The sequence below is a fragment of the Misgurnus anguillicaudatus genome, chromosome 8 (genome assembly GCF_027580225.2).
Source record: "Misgurnus anguillicaudatus chromosome 8, ASM2758022v2, whole genome shotgun sequence".
Lineage (NCBI taxonomy): Eukaryota > Metazoa > Chordata > Actinopteri > Cypriniformes > Cobitidae > Misgurnus > Misgurnus anguillicaudatus.
In genome coordinates, this window is record NC_073344.2 from 32809008 (window position 1) to 32828136 (window position 19129).

Consider the following 19129-nt stretch of genomic DNA (forward strand, 5'->3'; position numbering starts at 1 on the left):
AAGACAAAAACACTAAGAATTTTTTTTCTTGAAAATCATTTTGTGCAGTGTTCAAATTAGATTTTAAATCCTATTTTGACCATTCGTCCTTTCTGTGTCTGTCCCAGTATGCCGACAGTGATGAAGATCATGACGGGGGTGCGGACACAGACGAGGAGGTGTCTAATGGTAGAGTCAACATCTTGAATGGGAACGGACCTCCATATTTCCACAGTTACCTTTACATGAAAGGCAAGAAATCGCGTGATGACATCATCACTTACCCCTGAACATCATGGGATTTTAGGAAGTATTGTGTTTGTTACATTCATTATGAAGAAACATCATGTTTACATTCTCTCCACAGCCGGTCTGATGATCCCGTGGCGCAGGCGTTGGTGCGTTCTGAAGGACGAAACCTTCATGTGGTTTCGTTCCAAGCAGGAGTCTCTAAAGTCGGGCTGGCTGTATAAGAAGGGTGGAGGTTTGTCCACGCTCTCCCGCAGGAACTGGAAAATGCGTTGGTTCGTCCTGCGTGACACCAAACTCATGTATTACGATAATGACAGTGAAGAGAAGCTGAAAGGGACCATCGACATCCGCTTTGCCAAGTATGAATTTGTGGAATACAACACAGTATTGTGATATTATTGGGTGGCAGTTTTTTATAATGTGTGTATGAAATTATGTTGTATGCGTTACTGTGCCGTTATGTTTAAATTGTTACAATGAAATTAATTTATTTTGGCTTTTTGTGTTTATACTGTTTTTGGGGATTTCTTTGGTGATTTAAACCTTCAACCTTTCAATACAGAGCACAGATCTTTAAAGGGCACCTATTATCCCAATTTTTACAAGATGCGATTTAAGTCTCAGGTGTGCCTAGATCGTGTCTATAAAGTTTTATCCCTACAGAACATTTATTAAAGTTTGTCCAAAATGCAAAAAAGCGCTGTTTTCATGTGTGTACCTTTAAATACTCCCTTACCAACACACAGTAAGTTTTTATTTTTGTTAGAATAGATCTGATTCTTGTGAATACAGTCTGAGACAATAGTATATTTAGCTGTATTAGCGCTTAACAAACATATTTCGAAAATATTTGGGGTAAAATTAACCAATCAGTCAGTGGCTGTAGGCGGGACTTTATCAGTGTGACATCACATTAACAAGAATATCAAAACAGCATGTCTAATGAGACAATTAAAAAAGAGGTAGAGGGTGTATTTTTTCATCATAACGTTGCTGTGTTCACACAATACCAACACACATTATCTGCCATTTAACTTGCATGCTCTACAAGTTGTTTTTTTCTGAACTGTTATCTGTAACTAAAGAATTTGTTTGCTCTATTTCCAGAGAGATCGTGGATAATCATGAGAAGGAAAACGCTCTGAACATCGTGACAGATGAAAGAACGTACCAGGTGTTTGCCGAGTCGCCAGAGGACGCCAGGTATGCCGACATTATCAACTCCATGCCTGAGGAACAAATCTGTTATTTTCATATCGTCACTATAACTGTTCGCTCTTTTACATTTAGCGGCTGGTTTAACGTGTTGAGTCGGGTCGCCACCGCCTCACCAGAGCAGCTGCTGGAGATGTCTCACGAACAGGCCAACCCGAAGAACGCCGTGGTCTGTGTTCTCATCCTCCATGTAAAGCTTTCATGGTAAAAACTCATATGCTTATGACAAAATCTGATCTGTTTTTTCTCTCTCAGGGCACATTGGATGTTGGACTGATAGATTCGGTGTGTGCTTCAGATAATCCCGACAGGTGAGATTGTGTTTTACAGAGTTTATCCGTAAACACTGGCTATGAAATGACATCTGTAGGTTGTAAAAGTGAAAATACTGTGTAATATGGGTTAGTTTATGGCTGACCAATAGAGATATTTTTGCAGTTCCTGCAATCTCTGGAATGCTACAGTAATAAGCATCTAATGTATTACAGTGTCTAATGTTAATGTTATCATTTTATCTCTGGTGTAAAAATAATGTTTTCTCCCCATTAGACCTAATTCATTTGTGATCATCACGGCCAATCGTGTGATTCACTGTAACTCAGACCTGCCGGAGGAGATGCATCACTGGATCAGTCTGTTGCAGAAACCCAAAGGAGAATCCAAGAGTGATGGACAGGAGTTCCTGGTCAGAGGTGGGCTTTTACTTTAAACCATAGTAAGCATTTAAGGTGGACATTATTATCTGTTTTTGTGCTACAACTTTTAAACTTCTTAAAAGGTACCCCAGCTATTAAGACTTTTATGCTTTAATACTTTATATTTGCCTTCAACTACTAAAATTCATTGATCGAAACATTAAATATTTTCATTACTTCAAAAAACCCCAACATGTAATACTCATTTTATCCTATAGAGGCCGCCATTAGGTTTCACATTCTGAGATTGCTGACGCGTAATGGTTTTTGTGAAATATTATACAGCCTCCACTGAGTCAGCAGTTTGCACAGTGTGATCTAAACAAATACTGCCCTAGATGTAATCTACGCTATTACGTCAGCGGTTCTGACCCAAAACCGCACAAATGTGCAGCAGACACATCCGTCCATTGCAGCATGACATTGATACCCGATGGGGCTCATCAGTGTTTTATACAGCCTTAAGGCTCGAGACACCGAGCGAGAAATACATCTTCTATGATTTTGAGACGCGTTACGAGGGTGGGAACATGTTGCAAATTTTGTATGTATTTCACATTTTATATTTTCTTTTGAAAAGGGGCCATGACTTGTTTTTTATTCTATTATGTGTTTTATATTGTAGGCAAATTACCATGCAATTTGAAGAAGTGTGATAAAATACACAGAGGTGAAGTCATGTGTCTTTCCAAATGCCCAAATCTGTACGGATTGAAGACTTGTTTATCACAATTACCTCACTGTAGCGTTAATAGAACGGGTTTTATTGCAACCATTTGACGTCATGTATAGTAAGGTGACCATGATTTGTAAAATGAAAACCGGGGACATTTCCTAGTTCAATGGTCAAAATATCATTAAAATCTCATTTGTTGATATCTATGAATTAAAAAATGAGGAATGTTTTTGTCTCTTTAGTGTTGTTGGTTCACTGCAAAAAAATGACTTACTAGGTTTTTCTGTCTTGTTTTCAGTACAAATATCTAAAAATTCTTAAATCAAGATGCATTTTCAAGACAAAAGTACTAAGTAAGAAAGTAATTTTTTGCAGTGTTTCTAATTCAATTAATTAAACGATTTCTGTTGCCTAAATGTAAATCTTTATACAATGCACAGATATGACATATCTCATCAAAGTTACTTTAGCTGATTTCATAGCATTGTGAACGTGATGAACAGAAGCAAAGAGTATAGAAGCACAAGAGGGGAAACTCAATAGAACGTTCCATTGCAACACCAGCGCCCAGCAGCAGCCCTACGAATCCGCCATTTAGGAATGAGAGCGACTCGGGAGTCAACTAGAAGTAATGGCAATATCAGATACTTTGTACATTAAAAGATAACACAGAATAACATACAATCAGACCAGTGATCATCAATCCCTTTTTACAGCTTATTTTCAGATATTTAGACAAGTCTTCCACTTTTATATAGGCTACATACATACATACCGACATAAACTCATCCACACATAATATTTTGGCTCCATATACATACACATATACACAAATATACATTAGAATTGCTCGAAATGGATTAAGTAAAAAAAAACAGCCACCGTCCAAAAGTGGCAATTATAGGATAACAGACAGAGCAATGCATGTATAAGATTATCATGTTTGTATCGGGATCCAGGGGATTAATATGTACAAAGTATATTTCATACCTAGTGGAGTTGGTAACTAATAATAAAAGTAAATGTGTAAAGTAGCATAAAATAGAATTACATAATAAAGCAAGAAAAAACTACCTCAAATGTGTATCTATTTAATGATTGGATTCCACAACTGATAACAACAACAACACAACACATACATACAAGACAATACAGCATTTCGTGTAGGTGTAGCAAGTGAACAAAATTTTAATTCAAAAAACTTACTATTGCGCTTCTGATTTGGCTGTGAGATTCGCTGAGAATGAATTGAGAATGAATTGGCTGTGAGAATTTTCATTCCAAAATGGCGGCCACGCTACTGAAGCGCCCCCTAGTGACTGTTGCCGAAAACGAATGAGAGTTTCCCCTCTTGTGCTTCTATACTCTTTGACAGAAGGAATTATGCAAAATGTAAACATATTTAGCCTATACAAAACAAATGCTCAGTACCATGCTGTGATCAGTTCACTTCATTGGTTTATTACTTTAATTTAACATGAGTAGTTAGTACCTTAACCACCGATAACTTTGACTTGATGGATGATAACTTCATGACGCTTTCTCATGTGCAGTAAATTCTTCTTTGCTAAGCAGTGGTGCAACCAAGTAATCAGTGAAAATAATTATTACATGATTGCTCTGGTCTGGTACTCCAAACTCTAATGCTGCGTTTAAATCAACCGCGTTTCAGGCGTCAAAATTGCGTCTACCGCGCAGGGTTTGCCGCTTGAACAGTTCGAATGCATTCGCGCGTCTAGAGCTAAGTAGACGCGCTGAAAAAGCAAGCATTTGATGCGCGTCAGAGGCAAAATTCGCTTTTTGTGGGAGGGGCAAGTGCTTTGCGGTTGTCTGTTTGCAGTATGGCTGATGTTGATTGCATTTTTTTGAGTTACCGGTTTGTATTTGGTAACCTTACTATGGGGGAAAATAAATGTCACGGGTCGATAAACGTCACGTGACTCAAAAGTGAAATGTGTATTTACAACTTACCAGGTTGCCCGATGTCCTCACTGACACTCTTCAAAGTGAGGTCCGAACTAGACACGCAAATGAGGCGGAATCGCATCTTCCGCGTCGTGAGACCTCCAGACGCGCGTTTTCACATTGACTTAACATTGAAATCACTCGTGCTTTACGCCTCTACCGCGGCTGGTGTAAACGCAGCATAAATGTTGATCAGTCTTTTTCAGTGTATTTGCTGGTTGTTTTGGACGTGCTGTAAAACGGGGACATTTCCGGGGCCGGATCCAGTTAGGGACAGAACACCCAAAAATATGACTGTCCCCAGAAAAATGGGGACTTATGATCACCTTAATGTATAGTGACGAAAAACAAAATGGCAGCCTCCGATTACATTTTTTTTCAAGTTTATTAAAACTATGACATTTGTACTGTTTTTAATTTTACATTCATATTGCCAATCCCAGTTTTAATCTAATAAACCATACATATGTTTATAACCGGGGTACCTTTTATGCCCTAATATTTACATATACAGTGTTATCATGTTGCCCCTACCTAAAGGTTAAGCAAAACCTCTATGTAGGCTATTGTATGTATGTTTGTTTGTGTTTTATTCAGGTTGGCTGCACAAAGAGATGAAGTCTGGGGCCAAGAGTTCTGCTCTTAAACTGAAGAAACGCTGGTTCGTCTTAACCAACAACTCTCTGGACTACTTCAAGTCATCTGAACGCAACGCATGCAAAATGGGCACTCTGGTTCTGAACAGCTTGTGCTCTGTGGTCCAGCCCGAGGAGAAAAAGTTTAAAGAGACAGGTGACCAGCAAAAACTATTATATATGGTTATTTTTTTATCATTTCCCTACTGAAAAATCCAGCCAAGACCAGCACAAGCTGGCGAGCCGGCCTCAGCTGGTCCCCAGCTTGATTTTAGCTGGTTTCGCTGGTGTAGGAAGCTGGTTTTGCTGGTGTAGCAAGCTGGTCTAGCTGTGTTTTGGTCACATTTTAAGCTGGTCTAGCTGGACTTAGCTGGTCATGCTGGAATACCAGCTGGCCCACCAGTATGACCAGCTTTGTAAGGCTGGGAGGACCAGCGTAAACCACCTTAAACCAGCTAAAACCAGCTAAAACCAGCTACCAGCTTATGCTGGTTTTAGCTGGTTTTTTCAGTAGGGTTGGTACTCTTTGTCATGGATCACAAGATGCTACAGCTCATAAAAATGTAATATTTTCTGTAAACGCCCCTTATATAGCTGAAAATCATGATTTCCTGTTGTCCAAGTTAGTCAGTGTCAATTCTGTTACCGTCCAACTCTGTTACCATTGGAGAGTAACAGAGTTGACAGTATGTAACAGAACTGTCAGTCATACACAGAGAAAAACGCACTCTCACACACACACATGCATGACTGTCAACACTGTTACTCTACAGCCCTTTTTTACACAGAGATTATGGAAAATACACAGAAAACGTGTTCGGGATTTGTCCGGGATCATTTGATTTTTGGTTCATTCACACTGCCAATGATTTTCCGTAAAGATCCCGTAAAGTCATGTGACATATTTAGGAGCTTTTTTCCACAGTCTTCACTACGGCACGCCTCTTACGGCATTGTTTCTGCATCTTGTTCACACAGAATGCTTTTTGTGAAAGTTACAGCAATGTTACTACGTGTTCTTTATGGGAGCGATCCCAGAATGTTTACAGGACGTAAATTGTGCCAATTTTACGGAAATGTTTTGTGACCAAAGTGCTGTGTGAATTGGGTTTTCCTTGGTAACAGAGATTGACAGTAACAGAGTTGACACTGACTAACTCGGACAACAGGAAATCATGATTTTCAGCTATATAAGACCCATTTACAAAAATATTATAATGAATAACCTGTAGCATTTTGCGATTGACAACAATGCGTCCCAAATATTTAAAAATATAACCATTTAAAAAGCAGAAAAGATAATGAATTTGGACACCAAATGTACCTGCAATTACTGTATATAATCTCCCATGAACTTGGTTTACTTCATGTATCATGCTGATCTGGATTGCAGGTTACTGGAACATCATAGTTCATGGTCGTAAACATTCTTATCGTCTGTACACCAAGATGCTCAATGATGCAATGCGCTGGGTATCTGCCATCCAGGGTGTCATTGACAATAAAGCACCCATTGAAACACCCACCCAACAGCTCATAAGAGACATCAAGGTAAAGATACTTGGACTGTTAACTCTTTCCACGTCAGTGGGGTTTTTTCTTAAAGGGATAGTTCGGCCAAAAATGACATTAAACCCATGATTTACTCACCCCCAAGCATATATCTATCATTTTATAAAATGTCTTAGATCTTTTAGTTGTTCAAATGTAAAGTTACAGGGTCCAAAAAAATGTGCATTTATTTTCTAAAATAAATGAAAATGTGTTTGTCTGAAAACTGATGGACATCTCGGACGGCTTGGGGGTGAGTAAATCATTGGTTTAATATAATTTTTGGCCGAACTATCCCTTTAAAGCTGCCAGCCAGCGCTAACATTTTTAATAATTTTCACAAAAGTTTAATGCCTTCCAGAAAATGCTGTTCTCCAAATATATGAACATACAAAATATCAAATGTAAAAACCGACCCTCTGCTTTCAAACAAACAAAAAACTTTTCATCCTATCTTCATTTGTTCTCTTTTTATCACCTGGGTATGTTAGGTGGGTAGGTTGGGGAAGTAAACATGGGTAGGTTTCTTAAAAAATTTGCATTTTTGTAAAGGATTTTTGTTAGAGATCAGATTCAGAGCGACGATCAAAACATATATGGAGTTTTTACTGTTTTTGTATCCATGGATACTTCAGTGTTTTTTAAGTTGTGTAAGAGCGCCACCTAGTGGATAATAACGAAAATCTGGATTGCCGTTAACACCCGTCATTGACAGGGAAGCGTTGTCTCTTTAAAGAGTTAAAGCTAATGAAGCTATTTTTAGCTTTCATGTTTTGTTATGTGCATTTCCTGGGAATTTAACTTATTACCTGTTGTAAGCACCTTGCCCCACGAGTTGAGCTACAGGAAAGCCTTATTATGACCATCTTAATGTTTGACACTTGCAGGAGAACAGTGTGAACTCTGAGGCTGTTGAACAAATGTACCGTCGAAACCCCATCCTCAGATATACCCAGCATCCCTTGCATTCACCTCTCCTGCCTTTGCCCTACGGAGAGGTCAGCGAACCTTGTAAGTCTATCTCAGCTTCATCAGGTAAACTTTACATGTATTTGTATCCTTTTCTTGACATTTTCTCACATTTCACTGACATTCGATTCTTCTCTCCAAAGTGCAAAAGGAGAAGGGATACGGAAGCCTGCAGGATGAGGCAGTGAAGATCTTCAACTCGCTTCAGGAGATGGAGATAGTCTCAGACCCCGTCGCCATCATCCAGGGCATCCTGCAGACCTGCCACGACCTGCGGCTACTGAGAGACGAGGTGTACTGTCAGCTGATCAAACAGACCAATCACGTCCCCCAACCCAACAGTCCGGGGAACCGCGCCCACTGGCACCTTCTCACCTGCATGAGCTGTACCTTCCTGCCTAGCCGTGCCATCCTGCGATACCTCCGATTCCACCTAAAAAGGTAATTGAGAAGCACGCTGCTCTTTTTCTAAAATAATTCCATTTTGTGGGTCACCCCTTTCATTTTTGGCCTCTCTTGTAAAAATATTTTAGGGTAAGGGAGCGCTACGCTGGCACAGAGATAGAGAAGTATGCACACTTCATTGGTGAGTCACTGAAGAAGACAAAGACCAGGGAGTATGTGCCCTCTCAGGAAGAGATCGCCGCCCTGCTGATCAGGCAGGAAATGACAACTACTGTATATTGCCATGGAGGTGGATCGTGCAAGATATCCATCAACTCGCACACAACAGCTGGAGAGGTGAGATGTCGGTTGTATTGCTGACCAAACCTCTTCTCTTTGTGCATTGCTTTTTTTTGCTTTGTAAATGACACAGCACAGTTAACCTTAGATTTTAAATGGTACCGTATCAAGGTGGTGGAGAAACTGATTCGTGGTCTGGCAATGGAAAACAGCAGAAACATGTTCTCACTATTTGAGCACAACAAGGTGGCAAGTCGGGCCATGGAGAGCAGAGTCATTGTGGCAGATGTTCTTGCCAAGTTTGAGAGGTAAACCATGACAATTTATCAAAAAAAAAGGATGGCATTTGCAATTTAATTATATTTTAATGAGACGTCGCTGCTGTGGTCACTTAGGTTGGCAGGTGGTGAGGAAGAGGAAGAGGATGGTCCCTGGAGGCTGTATTTCAAGCTCTATTGTTTCCTGGATGTTGAAAGCATGCCTAAAGAGGGAGTAGAATTTGCCTTCATGTTTGAGCAGGTGAACAGCAAAAGTATATTTAGTTTAACAATCAAAGCATTATTAAAATTACATTTTAATTAAAAAATGTTGTTAAAACAAGAGTAGCTGCGTTTATTATCTTTCAAATTGCGCAAATAGAAAAAGCTAATTGTAAATGCGGCAAATGGAAACATGGCAATTTTGCAAACTCATTTATTGCTAAAAAGTTTTTACGCTTGGGTGACTCTGAAAGGCAACTCTAAAAAGGAATATTTTGAAAAACTGCAATGCGTAAAAGTCACATTGTCATTCTTTAAAAATGGTGCGGTATGTTTGGTTGGAGGACAAGACAGACGAGGTGTGTTCGACTTCATGTGGCATCACAAGTGGTCATGTCACAAATTGAAAAATTTTGTAAAGCAACAGTAGCTACGGTTCCGTTACCTTCTAAATTGCGCAAATTGAAATAGCGAATTGAAATAGCGAATTGAAAAACGCTCAATGGAAACACGGCTATTTCGCATGAAAAGATTATACACTCGGGTGAGGTGGTTTTCCAGGTAATTCGAAAAAGGAATATATCACAAAACTGCAATGGAAACCATTGTTTTCGCATTTACAGGTCACCTGACGTGCGTAAGTAACATGATCATTCTTTTAAAATTACATTTTAATTAAAAAATGTTTTAAAGCAAGAGTAGCTACGTTTATTATCCTTCAAATTGCGCAAATAGAAAAAGCTAATTGTAAATGCGGCAAATGGAAACATGGCAATTTCACAAACTCTCATATTGCTAAAAAGTTTTTAGGCTTGGGTGACTTTGAAAGGCAACTCTGAAAAGGAATATTTTTGAAAAACTGCAATGCAAACTGCATTTACAGTTCACTAGAAATGCGTAAAAGTCACATTGTCATTCTTTAAAAATGGTGCGGTATGTTTGGTTGGAGGACAAGACAGACGAGGTGTGTTCGACTTCATGTGGCATCACAAGTGGTCATGTCACAAATTGAAAAATTTTGTAAAGCAACAGTAGCTACGGTTCCGTTACCTTCTTAATTGCGCAAATTGAAATAGCGAATTGAAATAGCGAATTGAAAAACGCTCAATGGAAACACGGCTATTTCGCATTAACTCCCATACATCGCAAAAAAGATTATACACTCGGGTGAGGTGGTTTTCCAGGCAATTCAAAAAGGAATATATCACAAAACTGCAATGGAAACCATTGTTTTCGCATTTATTGCATGGTATGTCTGGTTTGTATGTTTTAGTCACATAATGGAAGTGGCATCATTTCGCAATAGTTTTTTTGTCGACATTTAGAAAATAATAACTAAAGTTTTGTGCAAATCTTTAATGGAAACGCAGCTTAAAGATATACGTTAAACTATATAGTAATATATTTGTTTAAACTAACTATAAAACAACATTACATTAATAATATTACAGTGAAGTGTTCCTGTAGCTCAACGGATAAGGTTCAATTTTCAAATAACACACAAACGGATTAAAAAGTATTGATTGAATGCGCTGTAAGTCACTTTGGATAAAAGTGTCTGCCAAACACATAAATGTAAATTAAATATTAATTAAATTTTCAATCAGCATTCTTACTATTTAAACAAATATCCACTATGATATTGTTTTACTGTAAGTGTGATTATGTCTTACCTGTCTAATTTATTTGAAAGTTTGTTATGAACTCATTCCCCGCCAGCCATTTTACGAAAAGTTGCCCACCAGTTTCAAAAAATGCCTTCCAGGAAATTTTCTATTAAAAATATAAACATATTTATAAACATACAAATATATCAAATGAACGAACAGATGCTCTGCTTTCAAACAAACAATAAACAAACAAACAAACAAAATGGGGAAAAAGACATTTCATCCTCTCTATATTTTTTCTCTGCTTATAAACTCTTAAATATGGGTATTTATTCTTAATATATTTTTAGAAAAAAGCTGAAATAATTGCATTTTTGTGAAGGAATTTTTTAGAGATCAGATTCAGAATGAGTATCAAAACATATACATAGTTTAAAATTAGTAAAAAAACATTTTGGCTTCAGTTTCTTCATAAATTGGGGATAGTAGTGGATATCTGCGGTATTGCCGATTAACAAAAAAATTCATCAGGAACACTTTTTTATGCATTTTTTTTCTCTTAATTGATAACTCGTAGTAATAGTCTATTTTATTTTCATTGCCCATGCTGCCTCTCTATCTTACATTCTCTCTCTCTTTTTTCACAATTTTTTAAGGCCCACGAGAGTCTCATCAGTGGTCATTTTCCCGCCTCTGAGGAGACCCTCCAGCACTTGGCGGCCCTGCGCTTACAGTACATCCACGGCGATGTGGCCCGTACACCCTGGAGCCTAAGTAGCGTGTACCCGGTCGGGCGTCTCCGAGCGCGGATCTTTCAGTCCACTAAAGCAGGAGTCGCTGGCGCACAGGCTGGTATCTTAGGCCCAGGAAGTCATACTTTAGAAAGACGTAAGCCCAACTTCCTGGATGGAACCCTGAGACGCAGCTTAAAGACCGGGTCGACGAAGAAACAGCGTGTGGAGGAGGAACAGATGCTGGAGATGTTTGTGAAGGAAGAGATGTCGGCCACTCTCACAAGCGTGTTGGAGAAATGGAGTCGTCTGCAGGGGATGCCTCAACACCAGGCCATGCTCAGTTACATGACCATCATCAAAGAGTGGCCGGGATATGGATCAACACTGTTTGATGTGGAGGTGCTGATGATTTTTTTAAGACCCAGACTCAGTTACTGTAACATCTCACACGAGGCTTTGACTTGCATGTTAAAATGTATTCCACTTATTAGAATACACAGAGATATTTATCGAATATCATCATTCACCCCAAAATTATTTTGATAGGAATAAATATCACCCAGCCTTACACTGAGCATCAAGACTGGTTAATAAACATGAGTTTGCATAATATTACTGTAGCATTTTGTTGGAAATGCAATGTTAAGTCTTGGCATTAATCTAGTGTCAATAATCAGCATTATAAATTGTGTATGTGTGTTCTCATGTGTCTATGTGGAGTGTAAGGAGGGGGGCTTTCCTCATGACCTGTGGTTGGGTGTAAGTGCTGAAAACGTCTCGGTGTACAAACGTGGCGATCCCAAGCCACTTGAGACTTTCCAGTACGAGCACATCGTTTTCTTCGGAGCACCTCAGCCCAGCACATACAAAATCATCGTTGATGAAAGAGAGATGTTCTTCGAAACGCCTCAGGTAACCGACGACAACATACACTTTTGAAAAAATTGTCAAAAATGGTCCCTAGCTGTCAAGAAAGTACACCGTTGCACCTAAAGAGTTCATATTAGAACCATAGACTGTAAAAAATATGGATGTAGTGTCTGTGACGTCACCTATAGGTTTTTTTGAAGCCAATAGTTGACGGGGCTTCCCGTCGCCATCTTGGCATCGTGTCACCGCACATCACTCGCGGAAAACCAAAAATGGGTAAAAAGGTGGGACGTGGGTGAAGCTGAAGTGGCTGATTGCTGAACTCAGTTCGCCTGTAACTCAAGTGGCAACGCCCTTAATTATGCAGAACTTTAAAGCTTAATATAATTTAAACGGATGAGTTATAAAAAAATTCACCCACCTCACAGTTGTCATGAAGGGCTATATAGCTATATAGACCAAAAACACATTTTGTACCAGGCTGTAAACATATTTTTTGCTTTAAGGCTGGCCATTTTAACATGGCGGTCTATGGGAATTGACTCCCTTTTGGAGCCAGCCTCTAGTGGCCAGTCGATGAATTGCAGTTTAACTCTTTCCCCACCAGCGTTTTTTTTTTAAGTTGCCAGCCAGCGCCAGCATTTTTCATGATTTTCACAAAAGTTCCATCATTAGTTCTCTTTTTATTATCTCTCAAATATGGGTAGGTTTCTTCAAGAACACCAAATTTTGAGCAAAAAGCTGAGATAATTCAATTTTTGTGACTTTTAAAGGCGCTCTAAGCGAATTGACGCGTTTTAGACCATAAAACATTTTTTGTTACATACAGCAAACATCTCCTCACTATCTGCTTGCAGCCTGTCCGCTGATCAAACTGTAAAAAACACGATCTATGTAGACAGCTCAGGCTCGACAAACGGCAATATCAACATAGTGGCCAAACCTAGCACAACAAAACATAACAAAGTGTTCCAGCCAATAAACGACAAGAAGGATTTGGGGGTGGGGGTTTGGCGCGTTCATGAAAGCACGGACGGGAGAGGGAGGGGGAGGCGTTAGCTATGCTCCGTTTGTTTGAAAACAGTTCAAACATCAACAGGAATTGACGTCGCACATTATTCGCTTAGAGAGCCTTTAATAGATATCAGATTCAGAGCAATCCTTAAAAACATACACGAACGTACAGCTGTTTGCCTTGGGGCGATACTTATGGGTTTATAAGTTACACTTGGTGTATAATAGCGGTATTACGGATTTCTGGAAATACTCATCATTTGCAGGGAAGCGTTTTTTCTTAATTGACGAGTTAACTCATCAATGGCGGGGAAAGAGTTAAGTCACTTCCGTAATGGCTTCATCAGAGAGATCAGAAGGTTGCCCCTCGATTAGTACCTCAAATTTGCATATTCGTTCCGAATGTATCTGTACCTAAATGGTATACATTAGGACCTTGTTAAAGGGCACCTATTATGCAAAATCCAGTTTTACAAGGTGTTTGGACATAAATGTGTGTTAGCAGTGTGTGAACACCACCACCCTACAATTATCAAAATTCATAATTTACTCTTATGTCATCTTGATTGTATATGACTTTCTTCCCCAAGCTGAATAATTTTATATTAAAATGCGAAATGTGAGAAAAAATATTCATATTTTGAGCTTAAAGGAATAGTCTACTCATTTTCAATATTAATATATGTTATTACCTTAACTAAGAATTGTTGATACATCCCTCTATCATCTGTGTGTGTGCACGTAAGCGCTGGAGCGCACTGCGACGCTTCGATAGCATTTAGCTTAGCCCCATTCATAAAATGTAGCTCCTCTTTTAAATCCGCTTAGAAAAGCGATACGTTTTATTTTGTACCACCAAACTTGCTCGTATAACTACTCGTCTTAAATAGGAAAAACGTTGATGTGTTTGGTCACTTCTAACTTTATCTCTAAATGGTACCATTGAATGAATGGGGCTAAGCTAAATGCTATCGAAGCGTTGCAGCGTCGCAGCGCGCTCCAGCGCTTACGTGCACGCACACAGATGATAGAGTTACTACCTAGTTAAGGTAATAACATATTTTAATATTGAAAATGAGTAGACTATTCCTTTAACAGAGTTTACAGATGTACAGTATAGTGACCTAAGTGTCATATTGTCTTATCATTATTCAAATTGGTTTAATTTGCATGAATAGCAAATGAGCTGCTGTTTTAATAACAGTGATTAACCATTGTGTTTTATTTTGTGCTTTAAGGTGGGTGAAATCACAAAGATCATGAAGGCGTACATCAACATGATAGTTAAAAAGCGCTGCAGTATCATGTCTGTCACCAGCAACAGCAGTGCCTGGATGAGGTGATCAACACCAACCAGAGATCTTAAAGCAGCCAGGAGGATGATAGTGTCTTTACGGTGGAATAAAGGGCTGATCGTGGATTCAGAAGAGTGAGACAGCAGAGATTTCAACTCTATGAGGATTATAACTTAAACTCCCTTTGCCGTACCTGTCTCTAATACAACAGCACACTCCAGCTATTTAGTATTTATTTGGACCGATTTTACTTTTACAAGCACAATGACGCCTCACTGTTCTCACCCACCCCACTGCCAGCACTAACTAATAACCAAACCTGGTTAGTTTCACGACATTTTCACTATCCTTAATTCTGATGGTGCAGTTTCCGACTTAACGGTTAACAACCTTTATCTTCATTAACCAGTAGTTTTCCTGAGGTGTGGATGTCATGTTTGTGTATAAGAACAGAGTATGTATTACAGAGTTCCTGGTTCACCTATGGAGCCATTTTGCAAGCGCACCAGCGTAAGGTTAAGCGTACCACATCCAGGTATGGAGCGATCACACTAGTCAAACGAACCAGATTTGGGGGTATGGTTCGGTACGCACAGTGTTAGTAAAGCCATGACTGTGGATGGCCGTTTGGAGCTTCTGGAGTACAGGCAGTTAGCCAATCAGATCACAGTATATTTGGAGTGCCTGCTCTGTGGCCAGCATTTTGTGGAAATCAGCAAACAGAGCGCTTAAAGCACTGACCGTGTGCACACATTTGAGACTATTCACACATTATCAATGTAACAACAAACGTCTTGTTTTGTATTAAATGGCAGAGTCTATACATAAATATGCTAACTTGTTACATTTGATAGTGAGTCAATGTATTTACATGCACCATTTTTCTTCTTTTTTACTGTAATTTTGCCAGTCATGCAAGGCTTGTGTAACTTCTACTGTACCAGTGCACAAAAGCATACCCAGTCCCAGTGAGTGCTACATTGGCCTAAAAGCTTGACTTAATGTTAAAGAGAAACTGTCTTGGGTGTTGTATTTCGGAAATGTTAACGGAGATTGGATTATGGTTGAGTATCATATAAAGCAGTGCCAAGCCTGTATGTCCATGCGAGAAATGCAAAGGCTACAAACTATTATTTGCTACTTTGTGGCATGTGGTCTTGGGGAGCGATATTTAAAAAATATATATGATATGCACAAAAAATAAATTTTTGCTGTGTTGTCACGAAACAAAAAAAATTTAACATTTTAAATGCATTTTTCTGCTTAAAGCGAATTATCTTAACATTCGATATGAATTATTTGTAAATATTAATGGGAATATATAATGAAAATCCACATTTACAAGGTGTTTGGACATAAATGAAAAAAATCCACCCACTCCTTTATTAATCCCCTTTTAACCAAAGCAGTTCACACCAGCCGCGGTAGAGGCAGCAAAAACACACTATTCGCACATAGTTGGACGCTTGAAAATTTTGAGTTTTCTCGTTTCATTCGCGCGTGAAAGCCGCACGTGAAATTCTAGTCATTTGAGACATTCACAATGAAATTTGCGTCATGGGAGGGGCTTCTGCGACTCCACTTGCTCCCTGTAATCACGTCAATACTAGAGCAAGCTCCTGATTGGTTAACGTGGCGCAAATATCCGCCAAAGTTCAGATTTTTCAACTCGCACGTTTCCCGCGGCAACTCTCAATTCGCTCAGTTTCGCGCCATTCGCACGTACCGTGCCGCAGGATGCCTATTCGCATCTTTGCATTGACTTAAAGGAATAGTCTACTCATTTTCAATATTAAAATATGTTATTACCTTAACTAAGAATTGTTGATACATCCCTCTATCATCTGTGTGCGTGCACGTAAGCGCTGGAGCGCGCTGCGACGCTTCGATGGCATTTGGCTTGGCCCCATTCATTCAATGGTGCCGTTTGGAGATGGAGTTGGAGGTGACCAAACACATCAACGTTTTTCCTATTTAAGACGAGTAGTTACACGAGCAAGTTTGGTGGTACAAAATAAAACGTATCGCTTTTCTAAGCGGATTTAAAAGAGGAACTATATTTTATGGCGTAATAGCACTTTTGGGAGTACTTCGACTCGGCGCAGTAACACCCTCCCTCTCCCATTATGAGAGGGAGAAGGGAAGCGGACTTTTCAGGCAGGTCGAAGTGCTTCCAAGGGTGCTGTTGCGCCATAAAGTGTAGTTCCTCTCTTGAATCCGCTTAGAAAAGCGCTGCGTTTTGTTTTGTACCACCAAACTTGCTCGTATAACTACTCGTCTTAAATAGGAAAAACGTTGATGTGTTTGGTCACTTCTAACTTTATCTCTAAATGGTACCATTGAATGAATGGGGCTAAGCTAAATGCTATCGAGGCGTTGCGGCGCGCTCCGGCGCTTGCGTGCACGCGCACGGATGGTGGAGGGATGTGTCAACGGTTCTTGGTTGAGGTAATAACATATTTTAATGTTGAAAATGGGTAGACTATTCCTTTAACATAATCCCTCGCGCTTGCCGCCTCTTCCGCATCTGGTGTGAATGCCACATTAGACATGCTGTTTTGATTCTATTTTTAATGTTACGTCACACTGATAAAGCCCCATCGATAGCCACTTGCTGACTGGTTAAATTTACCCAAAAGTTTGTTTGTTAGCACATTGTAGCGCTAATGCGTCTAATCAAACTATTGTCTCAGGCTGTATTCACAAGAATCACATCTATTTTTAACTAAAACGCTCACTGAATGAGGAGCTGTAGCTCATTTGCATTTAAAGGTACACACATGAAAACAGCACTTTTTTGGGCATGTACAAATAATCTGTGGGGTATTTTAAGCTGAAACTTAACTTTCTAGGCACACCTGAGACTTCTATTACATCTTTAAAATAATATGTGCCCTTTAAAATCTAGCACAAAGACTAAAAGTCACACAACTCTCATTTTCATTTCATGAGGACTTTAAAGGCCAGCTTGACCAACCAGCAAAGGTTTTGCATATCGGTTTTCTCAGATGGATCAACTGCTTTGTACCAAACCTGCCCCACAAACATCACCATAAACTTTTAATAACATCTCGTATACGGACACACATTTTGAAGTTTACAATCTTTTATTGTGAATATTATTTTGCTTTTTTGGCATTTTGTAAAGCAACATTGTTTCTCGTCATGGTAGATCTTCATACAGTAGGTGTTCTTACCCATTTCAGACTGTTGCCAAGCAGCCACAGAGAAACAGGCAGAGGACATATCGAGACAGAAAAACATCATCTAACTCTTGAACTACACAGAATGAGTTGTTTTTTGTGCGAGTATAATCCTGCAATAGTATCTGTGAAATGTTGCTGTTTGATATGCAAATGATATTCGTCAGTGTAATGCAATTATTTTGTGAATGTGTATGTCTGAATTTACCAGTTATTGAAAAACAGAAGAGAAAGGGATTATTATGAAGAAAGTGTTTAGATGTATGGCTATTTCCGAGTGTGAATTATGATCATATTTATAAAATATATAAATCTAGAAGGGGGTGAGGGTTTGGTGTATTTATCTGTTATGATTTGATATACAGTATTTCTTGTGAAGAGGTGTAACAAAGAGTGTGTACGTGTTTATGTTGTGTGTGTGTATGTGTGTTAGAAGCAGGTGATGTGCTCATTTCTGTCACCTCACAATCAACAAGTAAACAGTATGACTGACAGAGAACAGCCGAGAAGAATCAGATGCTAGTTCCACCCTACAAATATACTAACACACGACACACACATGCACACACTTCACATAAAGATCAGTATTAAACACACATGGCACGGTTGGTTCTGTCTCTCTCACACATTCACACGGGGGTCCTTGCTCAGCTGCAGGCAGCCAGTACAAGGCCTGAATGTAATTTACTCAACGTCATTGTTCGTGTACAATAAATTATACAAAAAATTAATAATTGTGCTTATTAAAACATACCGAGAGAGAAGATGTTTCTTTTGTAACTGGCTTTACAAAATGCGTTACAAAATCAATTATATATCAATAAGTTGTGATTTATTTTGTGCTTTTGTGTAATGTCATATAAGTTTCATGATTTGTTTACCAATTGTTTCACAATTTAATTATGCTGCCTGTTTTTTTGCTATCATACACCAGGGGACGCCATTTCTCTTTCATTTTATTAATAAATTCATCTGGATACTTGTTTTGAGTTGTCATTGTATTTTGTTGTTTTGGCATTGTGTTTTGAGATACCGCTAACGCTTAAATCTCGCGAGATGTTGAGTTTAGGCTTGGGAGTAGGATTAGGATAAAAACAGCGAGTCTGGCTAAATTGGAAACAACACATATCCCATTAAATGTTGGGTTTATGGTTAGGTTTTGAGGTAGGATTAGGATAAAAGCGCTCATCCAGCGAGATTTCACGAGATTTTGCCCGTTGCTGTATTTGTAAGCAACTTAATTAATAAGTTTGAATTATTACATTATTCTATATTTTTTGTATAATATAATGCGTAAAAGTTA

The 19129-nt window shown here is 39.0% G+C and overlaps 1 protein-coding gene across 1 annotated transcript in view; it reads left to right on the forward strand.

Annotated features, from left to right (window-relative positions):
* The window catches only part of myo10l1 (myosin X, like 1), a 75339-nt gene extending 59874 nt beyond the window's left edge, over window positions 1-15465 (forward strand). Inside the window, exons 24-39 of the mRNA XM_055213074.2 lie at window positions 108-231; window positions 347-590; window positions 1339-1434; window positions 1522-1615; window positions 1702-1757; window positions 1996-2138; window positions 5380-5574; window positions 6811-6968; window positions 7856-7979; window positions 8081-8378; window positions 8471-8678; window positions 8793-8929; window positions 9017-9140; window positions 11367-11843; window positions 12165-12356; window positions 14567-15465. Coding sequence (XP_055069049.2) covers window positions 108-231; window positions 347-590; window positions 1339-1434; window positions 1522-1615; window positions 1702-1757; window positions 1996-2138; window positions 5380-5574; window positions 6811-6968; window positions 7856-7979; window positions 8081-8378; window positions 8471-8678; window positions 8793-8929; window positions 9017-9140; window positions 11367-11843; window positions 12165-12356; window positions 14567-14671 — 2775 coding nt within the window. The 3' untranslated portion in view covers window positions 14672-15465. The remainder of the gene's footprint in view (window positions 1-107; window positions 232-346; window positions 591-1338; window positions 1435-1521; window positions 1616-1701; window positions 1758-1995; window positions 2139-5379; window positions 5575-6810; window positions 6969-7855; window positions 7980-8080; window positions 8379-8470; window positions 8679-8792; window positions 8930-9016; window positions 9141-11366; window positions 11844-12164; window positions 12357-14566) is intronic.
* Window positions 15466-19129: the final 3664 nt, after the last annotated feature.